Below are 23,265 nucleotides of genomic sequence, written 5' to 3'. Positions count from 1 at the left end.
CCTGGACCAGAGCACACCAGGCACTCCTGTCTTCCACTGCCTCCCGCAGTTTGGTCAAACTCAAGTTGGTAGCTTCAAGAACACTGTCCAACCATCCCCTTCTCCTTGTGCCCTCCATCTTTCCCAACATCAGGGTCTTTTCCAGGGAGTCTTCTCTTCTCATGAGGTGGTCAAAGTATTGGAGCCTCAGCTTCAGGATCTGTCCTTCCAGTGAGCACTCATGGCTGATTTCCTTCAGAATGGAGAGGTTTGATCTTCTTGCAGTCCATGGGACTCTCAAGAGTCTCCTCCAGCACCATAATTCAAAAGAATCAATTCTTTGGTGATCAGCCTTCTTTATGGTCCAGCTCTCACTTCCATACATCATTACTGGGAAAACCATAGCTTTAGCTATACGGACCTTTGTCGGCAAGGTGATGTCTCTGCTTTTTAAGCTGCTGTCTAGGTTTGTCATTGCTTTTCTCCCAAGAAGCAGGAGTCTTTTAATTTCGTGACTGCTGTCACCATCTGCAGTGATCATCGAGAAAGTAAAATCTCTCACTGCCTCCATTTCTTCCCCTTCTATTTGCCAGGAGGTAATGGGACCAGTGGCCATGATCTTAGTGTTTTTGTTGTTGAGTTTCAGACCATATTTTGCGCTCTCCTCTTTCACCCTCATTAAGAGGTTTTTTAATTCCTCCTCACTTTCTGCCATCAAGGTTGTGTCATCTGCATATCTGAGGTTGTTGATATTTCTTCCGGCAATCTTAATTCCGGTTTGGGATTCATCCAGTCCAACCTTTTGCATGATGAATTCTGCATATAAGTTAAATATGCAGGGCAACAATATATAGCCTTGTACTCCTTTCCCAATTTTGAACCAATCAGTTGTTCCATATTAACAATACCTAAAAGGAAGAACATTAGTTCATTGCATATATATTAACAAATCATATCTAAATGCAATATATTCCTTCCCCGGGTACTTAGATTGTTCTTAATAATGTACCATATTTTCCCGTGTATAAGACTAGGTTTTCCCCCTAAAAAATATTGTCCAAAATTTGGGGGCATCTTATAGACGGAAAAATATGATATATGGCTGTATGCATTTTTCTCTATTTCTTATTGTGCCAAGAGATGACAAATTAGCTTGATTTTTCAAGATAAGCAAATTATTGTCTCCCTTCTCTCACTCACAATATATTTGTTCATTTGGCCAAATATGCCAGCTCCCAGGGCCTTAGATCCAGGCTATGGTATAGGCTGCACTATTTCTCTCACTTAACAAATAATTCACCCACCTAGATTTTGATGTTAACGGAGAAAATTAATGATTTGCAGATGAGAAGGTAACTGCTAAGACTGAATATTTGAAGTAAGACAGCTATAAAAAGCCGAACTCAGTCTTTTCCTAATGCATTAAGAGTGTGTTAGAAGCATCTTTGAGGTACTGAGAGCAAAACAAGTTGTAAATGTTTCTATATGCCAATAGATGTCACTGTTTCATAATAAAACTTGAGCTAGGACGAGGTATATTTATACTGGGGTGTTTTTGCACAGTTTAAAAAACATTTACATTTCAGCTCCTAATATATGATAGCATTCCTGAGCTTAGATGTGTGTTTACAGCAGCCACACATCCATCTGATGTGTATTTTTGCACAAGTACAGATTCTGTGTGTAATTTTGCAGCTGTATATTCCCAGATTCCTGTAACATCTCTGGGTTGCATAAATATTTGCACACAGCCTGTCATGGGCCTGCTTGGCAATCTCGTTGCCTTGCTTTCCAGCTGATACTCCCAGTTGCCATCCACAAAGTCATACTAGGCTCATGGGTCACAAGGTGGGGAAATGAACTCATGAAAAGGCTATGCAAATCAGTATTCATATGAAAACATTTGATGATGTTAGATAGGAAAGAAGCAAATGAGATGAATGAAAGCTGCCAGGAGTATTTCTAAAAAGAAGGAACATAGTTGAGTGGGTGGATCTGACACAAGGGATCTGGCACATTCTAGTGCAGTTGGATCCGTGATGGTCTTATTCAAGGCATGGTCATTATTTTTTTAAAGGGGGTTGCAAAGACAGTACCCAAGGGCTACAGCCATGAGATTGTATTAAAGACGGTACATAAAAACAGAATGATATATAGAGGAAATCTGTGCTTAGTTGAGGTGTCCAGAGAAGCATCTTAATCAATGTCCTTACTGTCTGACATCTTATGTTTTGTCCTTTTGTTTGTATTTAATTATTTTAATTATACTAAAAAGGTTGCAGCTATAAGATATTATTAGCTAGTTTGCTTTGCACACTTACTTGGGAGAAAGCCCTGCTGAACAAAATGGGGTTTACTTCTGCATAAGCAGGTGTGAGATTAGACAGCAGGGTATGTTATTTATTTATGCTTTTATACCCCACCTTTCTTCCAAGGACCTCTCCATATTATCCTCACAACAACCCTGTACGGTAGGTAAGGCAGAGAGGCAGTGACTGGCCCAGGGAGCTTCAGGGCTGAGTGGAGATGGGAGCCCTGCTTGGCCTCCCAGCTCTCAGTCCAGCACTGCACTCACTCTTCTTCTATTAGCTTCTTGAGTCACGATTGCTCAATGAGTTAATTTAGATAGTAAGGCTATGCATTGTAAATAAGGTTGGTTTGTGGTATTGTTAGATTATGGCAGGAGTAGCCAACGTGGTGCCCTCCGGGCTGTGACTCCCATAATCTGACGATTGGAGTCCAACCACTTCTAACAGCTGATTCTGCTCTGTGGGATTCTGAGCTCCTACCTTTGTTTGGTGACTTTTGTCTTCTTTTTCCTCTTTAGTGGTATATGAACGGTAGTAAGTACTTTTCCGACTTGTGGAATGTTATGGACACCCTTGGGATTTTTTACTTCATAGTAGGAATTGTGTTCAGGTGAGTTGTAACAGGTCCAGCCATTACTGCACCTGGGTTTGTTTTCTGCAAAGCTACTAGACCAGTGGTCAGGGAGGATGGGAATTAGAGTCCAGCAACAGCTGGGATGCAAGATGGAGAGAGGCTGTGCTAGACAAACATGCTGTGATAATAGTAAAAGATCCATCGCATCCTGGTCACTGTCTCTTCGAGCTCCTGCCGTCGGGACGGAAATACAGGACGATGAAGACAAGAACGAGCCGTCTCAAGAACAGCTTCTTCTCCAGAGCGATCTCGGCCCTGAATGGGAAACCTGGACTTTGAAAGTCATCTAATCTTCCTGGCTGTATTATACTGTATTGTTTTAATTAGTGTTTTTATAGTTGTTCTGATTTTGTGTGGAGTGCCCTACCTGGGTTTTTGTTGTCCCCGAGAGGGGGCAATGACAATAAAGATGATGATGATGATAATGATATAAGGTGATGCTTCCTGGGGTGAAGCTGAGGTGTTTGGGGGGAATGGGGTGGGAAGGTGTCACCCTGTCATAACATCTGATCTGAGAGAAAACAAATTGTGCCCAAGTTGATATTATTAAGTGGGAACACTGATAACTGGAATTTTTGTATATCTGTTTCTTTGCACAGGCTCCATTCTTCAAATGAGGCATCCTGGTATTCCGGCAGAGTAATTTTTTGCCTGGATTACATTATTTTCACTCTAAGACTCATCCATATTTTCACTGTAAGCAGGAATCTAGGACCCAAGATCATTATGCTTCAGAGAATGGTAAGGCCTATGGATTGATTCAATATGAAATGTAATTGTTGTGTGACTCAAGCCTGAATCTCCCAGAGGTCTCTCTATGTAAATAAAAGTTTAACCAGAGAACGACTATCTGGTTTGGGCCTACAGTTTCCATTCTGTCATCTGTGTGCTGATAGATTGATTCATGATTAATCCTCTGCAAGGGACGTTAGTGCAGGAACTCTGCAGTGCCTGTCAGTCAAACCTCTGTGACAAATCTTCAGCAACAGCCCTGAATTACAAGACAGAACATCCCTTATAGGGCTCAGATCTGAGGCCAGCAATACTTTGCTGCTCTACAGCCAATTGCTGTGCTACAGAGTGCTGGAGGTTGTGTCACCTATTAAGTAGTGGGTTGACAAAGCAGACGACACCGAGATTTCTCCAAGTGGTTCTTTATAGTAAGCTGGAACTGAACTGAACAGCAAACAGCTCAGCCAGCCTGCTTTTATAGGCACCCGGCTGTCAACATTGTAACAACAACAACCCAGGGTTTCCCGCCTAAACTAACTGACGTGGACCTGAGTGAAAACTAGGGTGATAACCAGGGTGATAACCATAGCTGTCAACCTTCCCTTTTTTTGCGGGAAATTCCCTTATTCCAGCACCATTTCCCGCTGCTTCCCGCTGCTATCCTGGATTGTTAGATATCCCATACACTGTCCCCGGGACAGGTGAGGCTGCTGATCCCTTATTTTCAAATCTGAAAGTTGACAGTTATGGTGATAACTTCAATACATAACATCACCAAACCCCATCCCAGCTGGCAATTGGTTTCTTGTCATGAGAGGTGGGTCTGTGTGCATGTGACACATCTGCAGATACTTTTTGCAAAATCTTGCCATCATTGATCTTATACCTTCATTGAATAAGGAAAGAAATGTGTCTTATGGTTTGCCAGCACTTACACAAGTGTTTTGGGCTGAAACTTCATTCTCACATTACTATATGTAGCAGAACAGGCATCGATGCTGAGCACAAACCCTTCCCAAGCCAGGAAGACATGTACACTTGGGGGTGTAGCACTCAGGAGGTCCAGGGCCCTGGGCACACAATTTTGAGTGGGCGCTGGCTTCTGCCGTGATTCCTGTCCCACCCAGGGGTCCTGCTGGGTCCTGTCCTTGGCTCCCTGTCCTTCCCTACCTACTGCCAGGGGTCTCTGGGCTCCGGAGCCCAGCCTGGCCTCACTGCTGCATCCCCAGCGCCCTTGCTGAATGGCCACCCGGCCAGAGATCACTGCTCCTTGCTCAATGCACTCCCTGCATGGTGAGCGTGCGCAGATGGAGGGAGGTGGACAAGGGGAGACTGCAGCACGGCCACTCTTCTCTGCTGGCGTTGGGGGGCTGCATCATCCAGCTGAGCTGCCCCTTGCATGGGCAGCAGCGATGCAGCACGGCCCTACTTGGCTCTGGTGCAGGAGAGGGGTTGCTCCAGTGGCACTGGTGGCGAGGGCTGGGCTGGCATGGCAGGCTCCCTTCACCCTCCACACCCTGCCCCCGGTATGCGTGCCCCGGATGCAGGCACATCACACTGTCAGCATCGCCTTTGAGCTAGTGTCACCAACTGGACTCATGCACTTCAACCCCGACTGGGCTAGGCGAGCTGGGTAGCACTTCCAGAGACCACCTTCTTCACAGGAACAGGTCAAAGTGCTGTGGACTCACAGCTTGGAGTTGTGAGCACCGGATTCACTTCCACAATACAGTCGTCGCACAGCAGAGTATAGCAGAGTCTAGCAGTGTATAAACCACTCGGAGAGCAGCTCTGTAGAATATCTCCTTTTATTCTATAACTACAATTATAATACAAAACTATATACAGAGCTAAATAGGTCTAAGCATAAATGAATGCTGCACTGAGTGTCTGCAGCTGCTCTTAGCAGCGACCTTATCTCTACACACGATCTCTAACACTCAGTCTCTCTCTCTCTCTCTCCGACTCACTGACTGACTGACCGACTGACTTGGTGCTGGAGCTGAATAAGTAGAAAGCAGAACACTGCTCCTCCTCTCTGGAGAATCAGCAGACTCGCCAGGAGATTCTTGGATATGGGAGGGGTGAAATCTCCTCACACACTACACTGTTGTGTAAACTACACTAGGAGTTAGGAGCCACTGCAGATGTTGAATCATTTCCCATTTGTTATTCCACATGCTAGTTTTCATCTTATATGGGGACTTCTCCTCTTTGGAGGAGCTATTTCTGTGATCTAGTGAAAGTATATATTGTGATTAAAAATAAAATAAAACCCCCACCTAATCTAAGTAGCCACTGCAAGCTCTCATGAGCCCTCATTTCCATGGCTATATACTCAAGTGACTAGAGTGCTTACTTGGACAATTATGTGCTGGACTTAGCTGGCTACAGGAGCATCTGTCCTGGCTGTATCCTCTAGGGCAGAGCTGGTGGGGGTGTGTGGAGTCTGGTGCCTTCCAGGTGTTGTTGGACTCCAATTCCCATCATCTCTAGCCATCGTGGCCCATTGGCCAGGGACTGCAGCCCAATATCTGGAAGGCCACAGCTTCTGCATCCCTGCCTTGGAAGCATGCACATTGCTCTGATTTCAAATAAACAACATGATTTCAAAATAAACAACAAGGAGTGCATGGCCTCTGCAAAGCAGCCAAGCGAGATTTTCTCATAAATGCACAGTGAGAAGCAAGAGACAGTTGCCTGAGTTTTGTTTTTTTAATCTTTTCCCCCTTAGCCTTATGCGTGGAATGACTTAACAGAATCACCCTGACTTGTGTTTTAAATGTTCCCTTTCACAGCTGATTGATGTCTTTTTCTTCCTGTTCCTCTTTGCGGTGTGGATGGTGGCTTTTGGTGTAGCGAGACAAGGGATCCTGCGGAAGAATGAACACCGCTGGGAATGGATATTTCGATCTGTTGTCTATGAGCCTTACCTTGTAATGTTTGGCCACTATCCTACAGATATTGACGGTATCCATCTTAAGATACAATCCCAATGAACAATGAACAATGAATCCCAATGAACAATGGGTCAGAGTAATAAGGAGATAGGAGCACAGTCCTTAAGGAGCCCAAAGCTCATCACCCCCCCCCCTTCTGTTTTAGTGGGAAACATGTGCTGCTAGAATTCAGGTAGCTCTTTCAGTATCACAGAGGCTTACTGAAATCAGTCTGGTGTTCACAGATAACTAGGGCAGAGGCAGCACTAGAGTTCTCAGGTGGTCTTGTAAAGTGGACTTATGTTCAGTTCAGGTCATGATCCATCCAGATTGAATCGGCCCACACCATCTGCACAATCCATGCTGGGACTATGCCAGTCACTTTCCTTGTAGGGCCAGAAGGAAGACTGGAGTGGCAAAAGTCTGCATGCTGAATAAAATCTCATTCAGAGTTGTATTGTGAGTATGTTACAATGGGATGCAGTTTAGTACTAAATTGTGCAGCCAGCCACATGGGGATTCTGTTTTCTGGGCACATCTTTGCTCAGCAGGTATTCACTTCTGCACAGTAATCTCTACAATGTACAATTTTCACAAAGTTATCTGTATAGGATTCTAGCTTTATGCACTCCTATTAGGCAACTAGATTAGCTCAGCAAAATCCAGCAGAGACAAAGGTGCCAGTAGCACTAAAGAATGTGCTGACAACACATGTCATGAGTTTGGTGTCATAATCTTAACAAGAGCTTTGGAATTTCAGGAGTCTTTTCTGTTCCTTTCATGATAGGTACCACATTGGAGAGTGATCAGTGTACTGTCACTGGGAATGAATCGAAGCCTCTGTGTGTAGAAGTGGATTCTAACAATGTTCCCCGATTCCCAGAGTGGATCACCATTCCACTAGTGTGCATCTACATGCTGTCCACCAATATTCTCCTGGTTAACTTATTAATAGCCATGTTTGGGTATGTAGACTGATGTGCTGGGTGTAACGCCACAGGGTGTGGCTGATGGTTTTTCAATCTTCTTAACATGAGTTCTGGGATGCGGGTGACGCTGTGGTCTAAACCACAGAGCCTAGGACTTGCCGATCAGAAGGTCGGCGGTTCGAATCCCCACGACGGGGTGAGCTCCCGTTGTTCAGTCCCAGCTCCTGCCAACCTAGCAGTTCGAAAGCACGTCAAAGTGCAAGTAGATAAATAGGTACCACTCCAGCTGGAAGGTAAACGGCGTTTTCGTGCACTGCTCTGGTTTGCCAGAAGCGGCTTAGTCATGCTGGCCACATGACCTGGAAGCTGTACGCTGGTTCCCTTGGCCAGTAAAGCGAGATGAGCGCCGCAACCCCAGAGTCGGCCACAACTGGACCTAATGGTCAGGGGTCCCTTTACCTTTAACATGAGTTCTAGCTGCCTACAAATTGTTTCGGAAATGCAGCGGACTGGATCACACCAGTCCTCTATTTTTAGTTCTCTTTCAATGGTTAAACTGTTTAGAATAGGGTTAATTTCAATCCAACATATGATTTTAATCTCCACAAGTAAGGTTGTAATTACCAATGCATTTTAATTAGTGATGTGGTATCAGCAGCACGTCAGCAACCAATAGCCATTTTTTGGTGAAATAACATTACCATCACAAACTGTCAAATTACTTCACTGTTTTCTTTGTCAATGCAATGTGATTTTGAATAGAAATGGATTCTTATGCTGCAGTCTTATGCACACACTCCTGGGCATAAGATCCCTTGAACACAGCAGGACTTACTTCTTAATAAATATGTGTAGGATTTCACAGTAAGTGGGGTGGCTCCGATCTTGATGAAATTGAGGTACACTCGTTCAAAGCAAGACTTTTACACAGCTGCTCCTCTGCTTACCACAGTTTCCCCAACTCTACCCTTTCTACTGTCAATATACTGAGACACAAATAATAATAATAATAATAATAATAATAATAATAATAATAATAATAATAATAAAATTTATACCCCGCCTATCTGGCTGGGTTTCCCCAGCCACTCTGGGTGGCTTCCAGCAAAATATTAAAAATCAATAATTCATCAAATATTAAAAGCTTCCCTAAACAGGGCTGCCTTCAGATGTCTTCTAAAAGTCAGATATTTATTTCCTTGACATCTGGTAGGAGGGTGTTCCACAGGGCGGGCACCACCACCAAGAAGACCCTCTGCCTGGTTCCCTTTTAGTTCACTTCTTGCAGTGGGGGAACTGCCAGAAGGCCCTCAGAGCTGGACCTCAGTGTCCAGGCTGAATGATGGGAGTGGAGACGCTCCTTCAGGTATACTGGGCTGAGGCTGTTTAGGGCTTTAAAGGTCAGCACCAACACTTTGAATTGTGCTCGGAAACGTACTGGGAGCCAATCTTTCAGGACCAGTGTCATGTGGTCTCAGTGGCCGCTCCCAGTCACCAGTCTAGCTGCCACTAGATGTGCCCAAATGAGAAAATGCATTCATACTTGAAGGAAAATCAACATGATTAGAATAAGGTACGGTAGATAAACAATAAGTACAAAAAGTGTTAAAAAGTGAAAATAGCAATGGAAAAAGCCACATGTGGCTTTTGTATTTTTTAACTGAAAGAACAATGTAGTAATTACTGTATTAATGAATTTTAACCAGTGGTTACAGTGTATAAACTAGGAAATAAAAATATGTGCCACCCCTTGCTACGGAGCTGTAGCGAGATCCCAGGGGACGCCAGGTACTCGCCCACCAAGCGTCGTTTCCTTTGGGAAGTCAAGGCACAGCGGAGGCTATGTCTTTAAGAAATGTGGTTTATTTTACACACATCTGTACATAACAGCCTTCAATGGAGGGAGTGCAGAACATTACACCCCAAGAGAGATTCTCCTTGCTCCTCTCTAAGCTTCAGCAAGCTTGGGTCCAAAACAAGCAGCCAGGCTCTTGGTGCAGTGTCCCCAGCCAGCACACAGGGAGTTCTCCCCTGGTCCCCCAGTCCAAACCTCTTTCTCAAATGCCGCAGCTTTTCCTTCCGCCTGTGTCACCACCCACTGCCCAGCTGGAACTCCCCCTCCCAGCTTGCATCACCAAAACTGATAATCCTGAACGTGGGAGAGGGACTCACACTCCTTTCCTCAACAGCACAGGGTAACTGTTTATGTCAGCCGCTCCTTATTTTCCTTTCTACTGCATGATGGTTCTCTCTAAGAGATTCCTGGCCAAGAAACTGATTCAGCCTGCATTTTTATGGTGCTAATCTCCTACAATTTTTGGAGGGACGCGGGTGACTCTGTGGGTTAAACCACAGAGCCTAGGACTTGCTGATTAGAAGGTTGGCGGTTCGAATCCCCGCGAGGGGTTGAGCTCCCGTTGCTCGGTCCCTGCTCCTGCCAACCTAGCAGTTTGAAAGCACAAAGTGCAAGTAGATAAATAGCCAACTTGTAAAGATTCCAAAATATGGCTATAGATGTTAACTGTGTCCAACATTTTAAAAATAGCATAGGTAATTAACCCCAAAGCCACCAGCGCAATGATGAAAGTATATTTTAAGTAACAGCACTAGAATGAAACAAAACTAGATTTGAAAGGAGTAGCTTTAGTTTTTATTTTAAACTCTATCTCATTTATGTATAATGTAGGGCTTCAACCTGATTTAAGAAATTTTAATTAATTAATTGTACAAGGCTATTAACTGATTAAATTTACAAACAGGTAAAACAAGAAGCATGGGTACTTTGTTTTTTAGATAATGTGCGCATGTATTTTGTGGCAGGCAGCATCTTAGAAGAAGCATCCTTGGCGTGCAGAGAGGGAGTAAGGATTCTCCTAAGGATTACATTAGGGACGCAGGTGGTGCTGTGGTCTAAACCACTGAGCCCAGGGCTGGCCGATCATAAGGTTGGCGGTTCGAATCCTCGCGAAGGGCTGAGCTCCCATTGCTCGGTCCCTGCTCCTGCCAACCTAGCAGTTCGAAAGCACGTCAAAGTACAAGTAGATAAATAGGTACCGCTCTAGCGGGAAGGTAAATGGCATTTCGGTGTGCTGCTCTGGTTCGCCAGAAGCGGCTTAGTCATGCTGGCCACATGACCCGGAAACTGTACGCCGCTCCCTCGGCCAATAAAGCGAGATGAGCTTCAACCCCAGAGTCGATTGGACCTAATGGTCAGGGGTCCCTTTACCTTTACCTTACAATTTTTGGGGTGGTGTTGGGATCTGGTTCCTAGGACCTTTAGGAGACTCTGCTCCCTGAAAACTCATAACACTAGTGTGAACTCCCCTCCAGCTTGGAAATCTTGAGGGTTTCATAGTCCATGTAATTGATCCATTATCACCAACCCTTACTGAAAAGTGATGTGCTGATTTTGACATATTAGATAAGGAGCAAACGTAGATATGGAACTAATAACCCCGTATGTTAATCTATGCATTAGTTATACTGTTGGATCGGTTCAAGAGAACAATGACCAAGTATGGAAGTTCCAGCGCTACTTTCTGATTCAAGAGTACTGCAGCCGCTTAACTATACCATTTCCTTTTGTCATCTTTGCCTATATCTACATGGTGATGAGGAAACTTTTAAAATGCTGCTGTAAAAATGAATGTAAACAGCCATCAATTTGTTGTAAGTAATGCAGTATTTTGCACAGTAACTATTTATGAGAGGAAGGGTAGGAGTCACAGAAGTGTATGAAGGCTTCTCAGACAATTGTTTGTCCAATGCTGCACTTTCATTTTGAGAGTTACTACATTTGAAAGTTACTACATTTGACCCGGATGGCACTGTGGGTTAAACCACAGAGCCTAGGACTTGCAAATCAGAGAGTCAGCAGTTCGAATCCCCGTGACGGGGTGAGCTCCCGTTGCTTGGTCCCTGCTCCTGCCAACCTAGCAGTTCGAAAGCACGTCAAAGTGCAAGTAGATAAATAGGTACTGCTCTGGCGGGAAGGTAAACAGCATTTCCATGCACTGGTCTGGTTCACCAGAAGCGGCTTAGTCATGCTGGCCACATGACCCGGAAGCTGTACGCTGGCTCCCTCGGCCAATAAAGCGAGATGAGCACCGCAACCCCAGAGTCGGTCACGACTGGACCTAATGGTCAGGGGTCCCTTTACCTTTACCTTTTTACATTTGAAAGGTTCCCCATGTAAAAATGGCCCTTCATTGGAACGAAGTATGGGGTGCTAAAGAGAAAACTAGCTAAAGAGAAAACTGGTTTCCAATACAGTGGTACCTTGGTTCTCAAACACCTTGGTACTCAATCACATTGGTTCCCAAATGCCAAATACCCAGAAGTAAGTGTTCCGGTTTTCGAACGTATTTCAGAAACTGAATGTCTGATTCCGCTGTCGGCTATTGTTTCCAGGGCACATGCCCCAATCAGAAGCTGCAAACATTTTGGAAGTCAAACAGGCTTCCGGAACCGATTTAGTTTGGCACATTTGTTTTTGCTATTTATTTTTATTTTGCGTTTTTCTTTATGAGGCTTTTTCAGTTCATTTGTTTTTGTGACTGGGTGGAACCCAGTTCAGCTACTGATAGATTGATTGTGTGACTGCGGAAATGGATAAAAGCCCCCCATCCAAACAATGACTATCATCAGTGCAGGTAAGAAAAAAAATTATTTTTTATTTTTATCATCTACAATAGTCTTATTTATTTTATAGTCCAGTACATAGATTATTGCTTTCATTTTATGGATCAATGGTATCGTTAGATAGTAAAATTCATGTTAAATTGCTGCTTTAGGGGTTGCAATACTTTCTATGGGAAAAGTATACCTTGGTTTTGGAATGCTTGGGTTTTGGAACGGACTTCTGGAACGGATTGAATTTGAGAGCCAAGGTACCACTGTACAGGGTTAAGCTAAGACACACTTACCTGAATTCAATAGGACTTTTTTCTGGTCTTTCTTCTGAATTGGGCTGTAATAGCATCAGATCTTCTGAAACAAACTGAGGTTACTGTTTTAGCTGCATTCAATAGCTCTTTGTCTGTTTGTCAATAAATATGCCCATGTTCCAATTTTGTGTGGATTTTATATCTTGAAGGTTCAAAAAATGAAGATAATGAAACGCTGGCATGGGAAGCTGTCATGAAAGAAAATTATCTAGTAAAAATCAATATCAAGGCTAATGACTCATCAGAAGAGTATGTTTTCTTGCTTTCTTTGTCTTTCCCATCTAATCAAGCTTCAGAGCCTATATTTTATTCTGAAACCCATACTGGAGACCTTCATGTTCTTAAAAGACTTCTTCAATTGATTCATATATATTGGCTTTCCATTTAAGAATGAACAGTTAGAAGAGTTCTGTTGCTAATAATACAAGCCAACTTGTAAAGATTCCAAAATATGGCTATAGAAGTTAACTGTGTCCAACATTTTAAAAATAGCATAGGTAATTAACCCCAAAGCCACCAGCGCAATGATGAAAGTATATTTTAAGTAACAGCACTAGAACAAAACAAAACTAGATTTGAAAGGAGTAGCTTTAGTTTTTATTTTAAACTCCATCTCATTTATGTATAATGTAGGGCTTCAACCTGATTTAAGAAATTTTAATCAGTTAATTGTACAAGGCTATTAACTGATTAAATTTACAAATAGGTAAAACAAGAAGCATGGGTACTTTGTTTTTTAGATAACACTGGTCAAGAACAAATTTGTTGTCTGCGTTTTTTCAGTTGATTTAGGACGAATCTGATGCGCTGAATCCAAAAATCACATTGGTTTTGCTCAATCAGGTCAAGTTTTTGAGCTATGGCCACATGTCGTTTTTTTACGTTTTTGTTCACATGTACGCTTGTGTGGAGCATTTTAGAAGATGTTGGTGGGGGTAAAATGCCATGTCGAATAATTGTGTTGATTGGAAATGATTATTTTAATGACAAGAAGTATTCAGGTCCGATAGTTCTAGGTGATTATGTCGAAAAGGGATCAGTTTGAAGTCATAAAACCTCGAAATCTTCCATAAATTGGTGCGGCAAAGCATAAAGTTATTTTGGTATTAAACTTGGTGACCAGGATAAAGCTTGGGTGCCACACATGGTGTGCAAGGTATGCACCGAGACTCTACGTGGGTGGACCAATGGCAAGAGGAGTCTGAACTTTGGAATTCCCATGGTTTGGAGGGAGCCGACAAACCATGTCACTGACTGCTACTTCTGCGCTGTTGATGTGACTGGGATTGACAGAAAGAACCAGAGCAGCCTCAAGTATCCTGATCTTCAATCAGCACGTCGTCCTGTAGCTCATTGTGATGAAATTCCAGTGCCTATCTTCGGAGAACTTCCTGACATTAGTGATGAAGATGCCTCCAGTGTTGAAGGATATGAAGAAGAAGAAGTGGTTCTTGAAGATGATGCTCCACATCCATTTCTCCAAAAGCAGTTGAATGATCTAGTTTGCGACCTCAGCTTGTCAAAGGACTCTGCTGAACTGTTGGCATCCAGATTGAAGGGAAAAAACCTCCTCTCTGACAGTGCTCGCATCAGCTTCTTCTGCAACAGGCATCAAGAGTACCTCCGTTTTTTCTCAGAAGAGAAGGACTTGGTGTACTGTGCAGATATTGCGCAGCTTCTGCTCAAGCTTGGAGTGCCACAGTACGAACCCAAAGATTGGAGACTGTTCATTGACAGCAGCAAGCGATCACTGAAATGTGTTCTGCTACACAACGGCAACCAGTTTGCCTCTATACCCCTGGCTCACTCGACTACACTGAAGGAGAACTATGAAGCAGTGAAGTATGTGCTGGAGAAAATTGGTTATGATCAGCATAAGTGGTTTATTTGTGTTGACCTGAAGATGGTGAACTTTTTGTTGGGACAACAGTCTGGCTTCACCAAGTACCCATGTTTTCTGTGCATGTGGGATAGTAGGGACCGTCCTCAGCATTACACGAAGAACGACTGGCCTGTGCAGGAGGAATTGGTGCCTTGCAAAGAAAGGAACGTCAGAGACAGAATACTCTTCCCACCACTGCACATCAAGCTCGGCTTAATCAAGCAGTTCACCAAGGCTCTGGACAAGGATGGTGACTGCTTCACTTACTTGTGCCAGGCTTTTCCAGGATTGTCCATGGAGAAGTTGAAAGCTGGCATCTTTTTTAAAAAATATTTTTATTCATTTTACAATACAAAACTGTAAAAACACATACCAAAATTTATCACAAATACATTCTTTTGGACTTCCCTCAGCCCTTCTGTAAATTCTCCAATTTTATTCTTTCTTATGCATTTCCTAATTTAATATTGCCTTTTGATAACCTTCCCCTCCTTATTCCCGTTTTTACAATATTTCACATATTTTCACAGAGCTTCTTGCAAACCCGCAAACGCTATTTGTTCATTGCATGTACTTTTCAAATAATCTACAAATTTACTCCAGTCTTCGGTGAATCTATGGTCCCATAGATTTTGGATCTTTCCTGTTAATTTATCAAGTTCTGCATAGTCCATTAACTTCATTCTCCATTCTTCCATCGTCGGTAATTCTTCTTATTTCCATTTTTGAGTCAGTAGTATCCTTGCTGCTGTTACTGCATATAGAAAAAGTTTACAATGTTTTCTATTTATTTCATTTGCTACTATTCCTAGCAAAAATGCCTCTGGTTTCTTAACAAATGTATATTTCAACATTTTCTTCAATTCATTATATATAATTTCCCAGAAGCCTTTTTTTTACCTTTTTACATTCCCACCACATATGATAGAATGTTCCTTCTTTTTCTTTACATTTCCAACATTTGTTACACACTTTATACATTCTTGCTAACTTTACTGGAGTAATATACCATCTATATACCATTTTCATAATATTTTCTTTTATCGCAGTACAGGCCGTAAATTTTAACCTTTCATTCCATAATTTTGTCCATTCACTTAATTGTATATTATATCCAAAGTCTCTAGCCCAATGAATCATAACCAACTTTATTTCTTCATCCTTAGTATACCATTCTACCAGCAATTTATACATCTTCGATAAAATTTTAAAATAATTATTCAATATCTCTATTTGAAATTTCGATTCTTTTTCAGGATAACCTTTCTCTTTCACCTCTTTTTTAAACATTTCATTAACTTGATAATAATGCAGCCAATCATTAACATGTTCTTTAACCTCCTCATAAGGTTTCATTTTCCATTTACCTCCTTCTTTAACAATTAAATTCCCATATGTTATCCACCTCCCTTTCATATTGATCTTCTTTACACTCATTACCTCTAATGGAGACAGCCAATGTGGTATTCTTGGTTCTAATAGGTTTTTATACCTATCCCAAACTTCTAAAAGCGATCTTCGGAAGATGTGGTTTTCAAACCCTTTGTGAATTTTTCTCTAATCATACCATAAATATGCGTGCCAACCAAATCTATTATCAAATCCTTCCAAATCTAACAGCTCTCCATGAAAGTTGGCATCTTTGATGGTCCTCAGATCCGTCAGCTCATCAGAGATCCAGAGTTCGGAAACTCAATGAACGAAGTGGAACTGGAAGCGTGGAAGGCATTTGTTCTGGTAGTGAAGAACTTTCTTGGCAACAATAAGGCCAGAAACTACACAGAACTTGTCAACAACATGCTGACTGCTTTCAGAAACCTGGGCTGCAACATGAGCGTCAAGATGCACTACCTATTTTCACATATGGACCGGTTTCCTGAGAACCTGGGTTGAATGAGTGACGAGCAGGGGGAGAGATTCCATCAGGACATGAAAGAGATGGAGACCAGGTATCAGGGTCGCTGGGATGCAGTCATGATGGCTGACTACTGTTGGACTCTGAAGAGAGACCTCCCTGCCGCTGAGCATTCCAGGAGTTCCAAGAAACGGAAGTTCAAGCCCTGAAGTTTGAAAAATGGTGAAGCAACATGCAATTTACGAGTACTTACCTTTATCAGTGCCCACCATTCAGTTTACAGTAATCGATGTTTCTATCAGGTAATCAATATATGTTGTTGGAAAAACATTTTTTTCTCTTAAAAACATATTTAGGATGATATGTGTTGACAAAAATCAGCTGATAATGCCGCAAAAATGTAATCAATTTTGTCACAAGATCTGGTTTTTTTTCCAAATCAACATAGATAAAAACCTGACCTGATGGAGAGAAACGGATGCCATTTCCTGATTCAGCATTGCAAAAATACCCTAAATCAATTGTAGAAATCTCGACAACATTCAAAAAGTAAAAAATTGTTGCCCAGTTAATGCGCACATGTATTTTGTGGCAGGGAGCATCTTAGAAGAAGCATCCTTGGCATGCAGAGAGGGAGTAAGGACTCTCCTAAGGATTACATTAGGGACTTGGGTAGTGCTGTGGTCTAAACCACTGAGCCTAGGGCTTGCCGATCAGAAGGTTGGCGGTTCGAATCCCCGCAACGGGGTGAGTTCCCGTTGCTCGGTCCCTGCTCCTGCCAACCTAGCAGTTCAAAAGCATGTCAAGTGCAAGTAGATAAATAGGTACCACTCCGGCGGGAAGGTAAATGGCGTTTCCGTGCGCTGCTCTGGTTCACCAGAAGCGGCTTAGTCATGCTGGCCACATGACCTGTATGCTGGCTCCCTCGGCCAATAAAGCGAGATGAGTGCCACAACCCCAGAGTCGTCTGCGACTGGACCTAAAGGTTAGGGGTCCCTTTACCTTTAAGGATTACATTATAGGTTACATGGCTACATTCATAGGACCCAACTCCTAGGAGCTTTGGGCCCCCAGTAAAATATTTGAGGGCGCTGCTCCCCAGTTGATGGGCCTTGCTAGTCAAATGGTGTGCATGCACCACATCATGTGATTGATTATGCGGGGCGGGGCTTACCTGTCCCCACCCCACTAATATTTTATTGAGGTTGGCACCCCTGGCTAGATTTGTGTCTCTAGTTAAGACATCCATAAATCAAAGTTTCATTCCTGATGGTTATGTTTCCTTTCACAGAATGGCCCAGCGATTTAGACAACTGGATATGAAGGTACATTATTATTATTATTAATAATAATAATAGTAGTATGGGGGAAATTATTGCTTTGTTTATATGTTGTTGAAAACTACTGTATTTATGCAAATCTAATGCACCATCAAATCTAATGCACACCTCAATTTTCAAAACCTTGAAACCAAAAAAGTATTTGCTGGTGAATGTAAATGCAGTATCAAATCTAATGCACACCCTAATTTCCCCAATGTAATTTGGCCAAAAAAGGTGCACATTATATTTCAGTAAATATGGTAATAAAAAAAAATAACAGTAATGGCAGTAATACGCAGCCTTCCAGTATAAACCCATGAAGATCTCAAATGAATTGGGTATTTACAAATGATTTAGAAATTTTTGTGGCCGAGTCAAGAATTAAAGTATGTCCTTAGAAGAAAAGCACAGATAGAAATTCCTTGTTACACTATAGATCTAATCATCCCAAACATCTCCGTAATAACCTTCCCTTAGGTCGGTTTCTAAAACTAAAACGCAATTCATCGGACCCAAAAGACTTTAAAGTCCATTCTAATTTGCTTTCTGCATCCTTATTACAACGAGGTTATCCGAACTCTGTAATAACAACTGCCATTCAAAAAACACAATTAAGAGAGAGATTGACCCTTCTTGCATCTGGTTCACATGTAAAGACTAGATCTTCACGTATTTATGCTTCCCTAGAATACAACCATATGACTTTTGAAATTGAGAAAATTATTAGACACCATTGGCATATTCTTAAGGACATTCCTGGGTGTGAGAATATCCCCCATTTTGCCAAACGACACTAAGTCATTTAAAGATATATTGGGGCATATGGATTTAGACTCTGTGAAAGGATTCTGTGGAACTGCAACAACTTTTTGTGTGGATTGTTGGACTCTATGAACAGATAGGTGGAATAGACATTTTCACATATATGGACCTTATTCATAAACTGATTAGAGAATGAACTGATCCACTGGGTCTTCTACTTTTTTCGTTGAACTTTATGAGCTACTTCTGTTGAAATCAACAATTCAATACAATGAATAATATATATTATTTTTTCAAACGTACAGCTGGTTACGTCTTGTGCGTTCACTGAATGTTTCACATAACCAGAGGTTTGTTGTTGTTTTCTAAAAATCACTGCAACCCCCACCCTCCCTGCCTACATGACCTGGGTTGCTGTGCATAAGAGAAACCTGGTGGACAAGCAGCAGCAAGAACAGGCCCATCTGCTTCATCCAACCAAGTCTCTGCCACACATGCCAGGTCAAGACCTCCATCCACGAGCAAGTTGTGGATGACAGCCGTCTCATGAATCATTGACCTGGCATTGCACAGCAGCACCTTCAGGTCATGTGGGTCTCCCTTGGTGATTCCAGTATCCATCCAGTCACGACCAGACCCGGAGGCAGGAATAGTCTTCAAACAACGACTAAACCTGCCTCCTCGCTAATGACATGGTCTGGTCTTAGCATAACTCCTCCTCCTATCAGTGATCACTGAGATTGGGCATCCCAGTGGATCCCCCCCCCCCACTGTGGAACCTGCCCCAGCCATTCTGTTGTCAGGGGCCCACACCCTGGCAGCCCTTTAAGAACCAAATACAAACTATATAAAACAATAGAAACTAATTTAAAACAACAACAACAATTCAGTTATATTAAAAATTAAACTAACCCCAGCCTCAAGTAAACATTAATCACCCCCCCAACAGAGCAAAAACCAAACGATAAATCAAAATTTAAAACACAATAAATTAAAACTATTTAAAATCATTTAAAAGCAGTCACTGGACTAGGGCAGGGTGGGCCTGGGTCCTGCTACATAGGCTGGGTGGAAAGGGCCTTTCAGGGAGTGGCCTCCAGCACTCACAGCCCTGCTGCTGGTGTCACAACAAAGGGTTGTGTCAACCATATTCCTTTGTTGAATGAACACCTACCATAGTATGCTTGTTGTAAGGATTAATAAGATAATATAAGTGAAGCAATTTGAACAGTTTATATGTGCTGTTTAAATAACAAGTGTTATTGTTATTTATAATTGTAAACTGCCCTGCAATCCTCAGGTCAAGGGTGATTAAGAAATTTGGGAAATAACAACAACAACAACAACAATAATAATCCAACATTTTAAGCGTTATGGTGGCCCTGCTCTTAAAAAGCGATGCATCTGTGGGGGTGGCAGTTGTGGGAAGAAATAGCAGGTCTTGTAATTTGTCTTCCACTAAAGAAATAGGAGCAGGTCAGGACAGTGTCATTCCTCACTTGAATTCGGAGGACAACTGCAAAAATGTAAGCTTCATTTTGGTGCACTCAGATTGCATGACCAGGCATAGGCGCCGTCTCCATGGGGCCTGAGGGGGCCTGAGCCCCCTCAAAAATTCGTTTGGGGGGGCTCCGCCCCCCAATAATTTAAGAAAAACAAAGCCACTCCCGATCTAGAGAGGGGGTGGGGTTGCGGGCTCTCGACCCATCAACAATCTCGCGGGACTGGCGTCAGCCCCACGAGAAGCGGGGATTCCCCCTAGCTCATTAATATTCACCGCCCACGGCGGCAGCCAATCGGCTGCCGCAAAGGGCGGGCCCTCACAGGTTCACTTAAGGTCGGGGCAGCTCGGGGCTCGCCCCTTTCGTTCCCCCAGCAGCAGCGGTTTGGAGGTCTTGGCCCCCCCCCAATATTTTTTATAAGTGGGTATGGGCCCCCGCCCCCCCAATATTTTTTATAAGTCGGCGCCCCTGTGACTAGGTATTTTATGGTGTATGCCTGCAAACTAGAAAGTATTAGCTGAGTTACTGGAATCTGGTACTTAGTGGGTTAGTTTAAGGCTGAGTTTATAGACAGTTCTATGCAGTCTCTTCTACTAGTCAGGAGACAAATCCTGCGCTTGAATTGTAACAATGATTGCCATCGCCTTATAATTCCATGCGCTTGTTACCCTCTCATGAGATGCTTTTTGTTTGTTTGTTTTTAATTTGAAGCTGAATGATCTGAAAGGCCTTCTGAAAGATTTTGCAAACAAACTCAGATGAAAGTTTCCTGGACTGAAGAAGAAACTTCTCCCAGCAGCACAAGCTTGCGCAGAAGTGGAACATTACTGAATAAGCAACAGCTTAAGTACTAAATCTGGTACAAAAGGGAAGAAAGAGACTTCATTATATTCCATCTTCCTGTTTTGATCAAGAAAATTAACTCTTCAGTGCAATCATTAGTTGTTATATGTAACTTAGAGTACTGAAGCTTCCTGAGCCTAGGTGTTGATTATAGACAAATATTTGTCTAAGCTTAAGCTTGCAGAAATTATCACACCATCCCCTGATTTCTTCTGAACAATTACTGGAGTCCAGAGCAGCTACAGATGACCCACCACCCCTGCAGTTAGATAATTGTGTAACCAAGGGCACATTCAACCTTGAGGTCTTTCCGACTTCATGTAATCCTAACACTCTTTGAACTTTTGTCTGTGGCAAGATACATCATTTGGAATGATACTGCTTACTACTGAGTAACCATAATTCACCTACTCCTTGTCTCTGGGGTGCTGAGCTAAACTTCAAGGTCTGAGGAGGAACTTTCAGGGAAGCCAGAGCTCCAAAATTAAGTTTACAAGTACAGTGGTACCTCAGGTTAAGTACTTACAGTAATTCGTTCCGGAGGTCTGTACTTAACCTGAAACGGTTCTTAACCTGAAGCACCAGGTTAAGCTAATGGGGCCTCCCGCTGCCGCCGCGCCGCCAGAGCATGATTTCTGTTCTCATCCTGAAGCAAAGTTATTAACCCGAGGTACTATTTCTAGGTTAGCGGAGTCTGTAACCTGAAGCGTATGTAACCTGAAGCGTATGTAACCCGAGGTACCACTGTAGTGATGTGATGTCGCTCAGTTTTGAAACTGGTGGTTTAGAAACAGCTAGTTAAGAAATGGCTGGATTTCCTACATAAGGTTATTTGTAAGGATCACCGCAGTTGATTCTGTCTCTCATTTTCCCCAGCTAGTAGAACACACTCTGCACGAGCTCAGTGGTGGGGACCCTCAGTCCCAGGGGCCCAAGGCAGCCCTCTTGGCCTCTATCTGGCCCTTGGGACTCTCCCCAGGCCACAGCCCTCTCCACCCTAGCTAGGCACCTCCTTGAAGTGTTTTTGCCTATGATGATCTCTTCCTTTCCTGGATGGAGGAGAAGAGGGGTGTGTGTGAGAGGTTGTGTAGAAGCTAATCTAGTCTACTTTCATTGTGCTCCCCGCCTTTGTTTCTGGTCCTGGCCACCACTAGCATGTGGCTCCTGGGAGGAGAATGGGATTCTTGGTCACCGACTCCTGCTGATAAATGAATTTGAAGGTGCATTCCGCTTAGTGGGCAGATTGTAAAAAATGAGAGTTAAATGATATGTAAAATGCTACTTTTTCATGGGGAAAGGTCCATAGCTCTCCAGGGCCGCCTTTCCCACTTAAACAAACTTCTTGGGACCTTGCGAACAACACCAAACAGCTGCTTTCATTCATTCCCTTGTGTCACTTCCCACTTGACACAGTCACCCTGGTTGCATTTCAAAGCAAGTTACTGGAATTTTGCTTTTCCCTGGAAACAAGGGGATTGTTACAAATTGGTGTCCCCTGTTGTTCACCTCTGATTTGGTTTCTCATGCTTTATGTTGACATACATCATATTCTGGGATTTCTGATGCCAGTCACCAAATGTTCTGCACATCTTGTCCTTTGTTCTGATCGCCTTGTAGGATGTGCTAACATACAAATGGGGGCTGCCACTTCCACACAAATCTCTATATCGCAGCTTCCTTGCCTTTGTATACTTCTGAACCATGTGAATAAGACCATGACCACCCTGCCTCACAAGGCTGTCGGGCTTCTGAAACATAGAGGACAACTAGCAGGACTCTTCTGGAAGATCTCAGTGATTCTGCTAAGGTGGTCCAAGTTATGTTGGAGCCAAGTTGTTCAGGACATTGTATGTTAATATAAAAAGCTTGAATCCGACCTGGTAGCATATGGGCAGCCAGCGCAGATTTTTTAGCAGAGGTGTTACATGTTGTCTGCCATCTGCCCCCATCAACAAGCGACCCACTGCATTCTGCATTAGCTGGAACTTCCAGAGCCAAGGGCAGCCCCACATAAAACCACAGCGGTAGTCAAGATTTCTGGCACTGAGGTTACAATACTTGTCTTATCTAGCTAGTACTAGACAAGAAAAACTGGGGAAACCAATTTAAAAATTGCAGTGTGTGCAGAAAAAGTTGGACAACAAAATAAACTGTTTAGTTTTCTTATGTTTGTCTCTATAGAAGATGTATCTACTGCTGCGTATAGTCATGCTTTGATGTAGTCTGTCTGTGAAAGTGGTATATCACCATGTTTAGTAGGTCAGAATGGATTTTTAAAAATCTTAAATTAACAGCTGCTTTCTGTCATCATTTCCCTAACTGGTAAGTGTACTTTTGGCAAGTAATTGTAAACCTGTGGCAGAGGCAAGCTTTTTTCAGCCCAGGAGCTCACCAAGCATTCTCATATGAGTATTATTAAAAGGTATATAGAGGATGGCTAATGGGACATCTGAATTTATTATTGGTTGGAATATAGGTGGCTTGAACCATTAACCTACTAACACATTTTTAATAAATAAAATAAAACAAAACATTGCATTTTAGAAAAAGTTAGAATTGGTACTGAAAAAGCAATACTGTATTATGTTTCACATGGAAAGGGTAATGTGTGTGTGTGTGTGTGTGTGTGTG

The 23,265-nt window shown here is 42.8% G+C and overlaps 1 protein-coding gene across 7 annotated transcripts in view; it reads left to right on the top strand.

Annotated features, from left to right (window-relative positions):
* The window catches only part of TRPM8 (transient receptor potential cation channel subfamily M member 8), a 58,240-nt gene extending 37,480 nt beyond the window's left edge, over window positions 1-20,760 (top strand). For 4 of the 7 annotated variants that reach the window (XM_079976759.1, XM_079976758.1, XM_079976761.1 and 1 more), the window contains 8 exons: window positions 2,807-2,898; window positions 3,522-3,663; window positions 6,453-6,624; window positions 7,381-7,558; window positions 11,001-11,191; window positions 12,618-12,717; window positions 17,497-17,530; window positions 20,503-20,760. In XM_079976759.1, the coding sequence (XP_079832885.1) occupies window positions 2,807-2,898; window positions 3,522-3,663; window positions 6,453-6,624; window positions 7,381-7,558; window positions 11,001-11,191; window positions 12,618-12,717; window positions 17,497-17,530; window positions 20,503-20,553 (960 nt within the window). In that variant the 3' untranslated portion in view covers window positions 20,554-20,760. Of the gene's footprint in view, window positions 1-2,806; window positions 2,899-3,521; window positions 3,664-6,452; window positions 6,625-7,380; window positions 7,559-11,000; window positions 11,192-12,051; window positions 12,255-12,617; window positions 12,724-17,496; window positions 17,531-20,502 lie in introns of those variants that run through there. The other 3 variants (XR_013839083.1, XM_079976760.1, XR_013839084.1) reach the window with 3 other exon arrangements.
* The last annotated feature ends 2,505 nt before the right edge of the window (window positions 20,761-23,265 follow it).

Source organism: Podarcis cretensis (genome assembly GCF_951804945.1).
Source record: "Podarcis cretensis genome assembly, chromosome: 1".
Lineage (NCBI taxonomy): Eukaryota > Metazoa > Chordata > Lepidosauria > Squamata > Lacertidae > Podarcis > Podarcis cretensis.
Note: the sequence above shows the minus strand (reverse complement) of the source record. Positions and strands in the feature narration are given on the sequence as shown.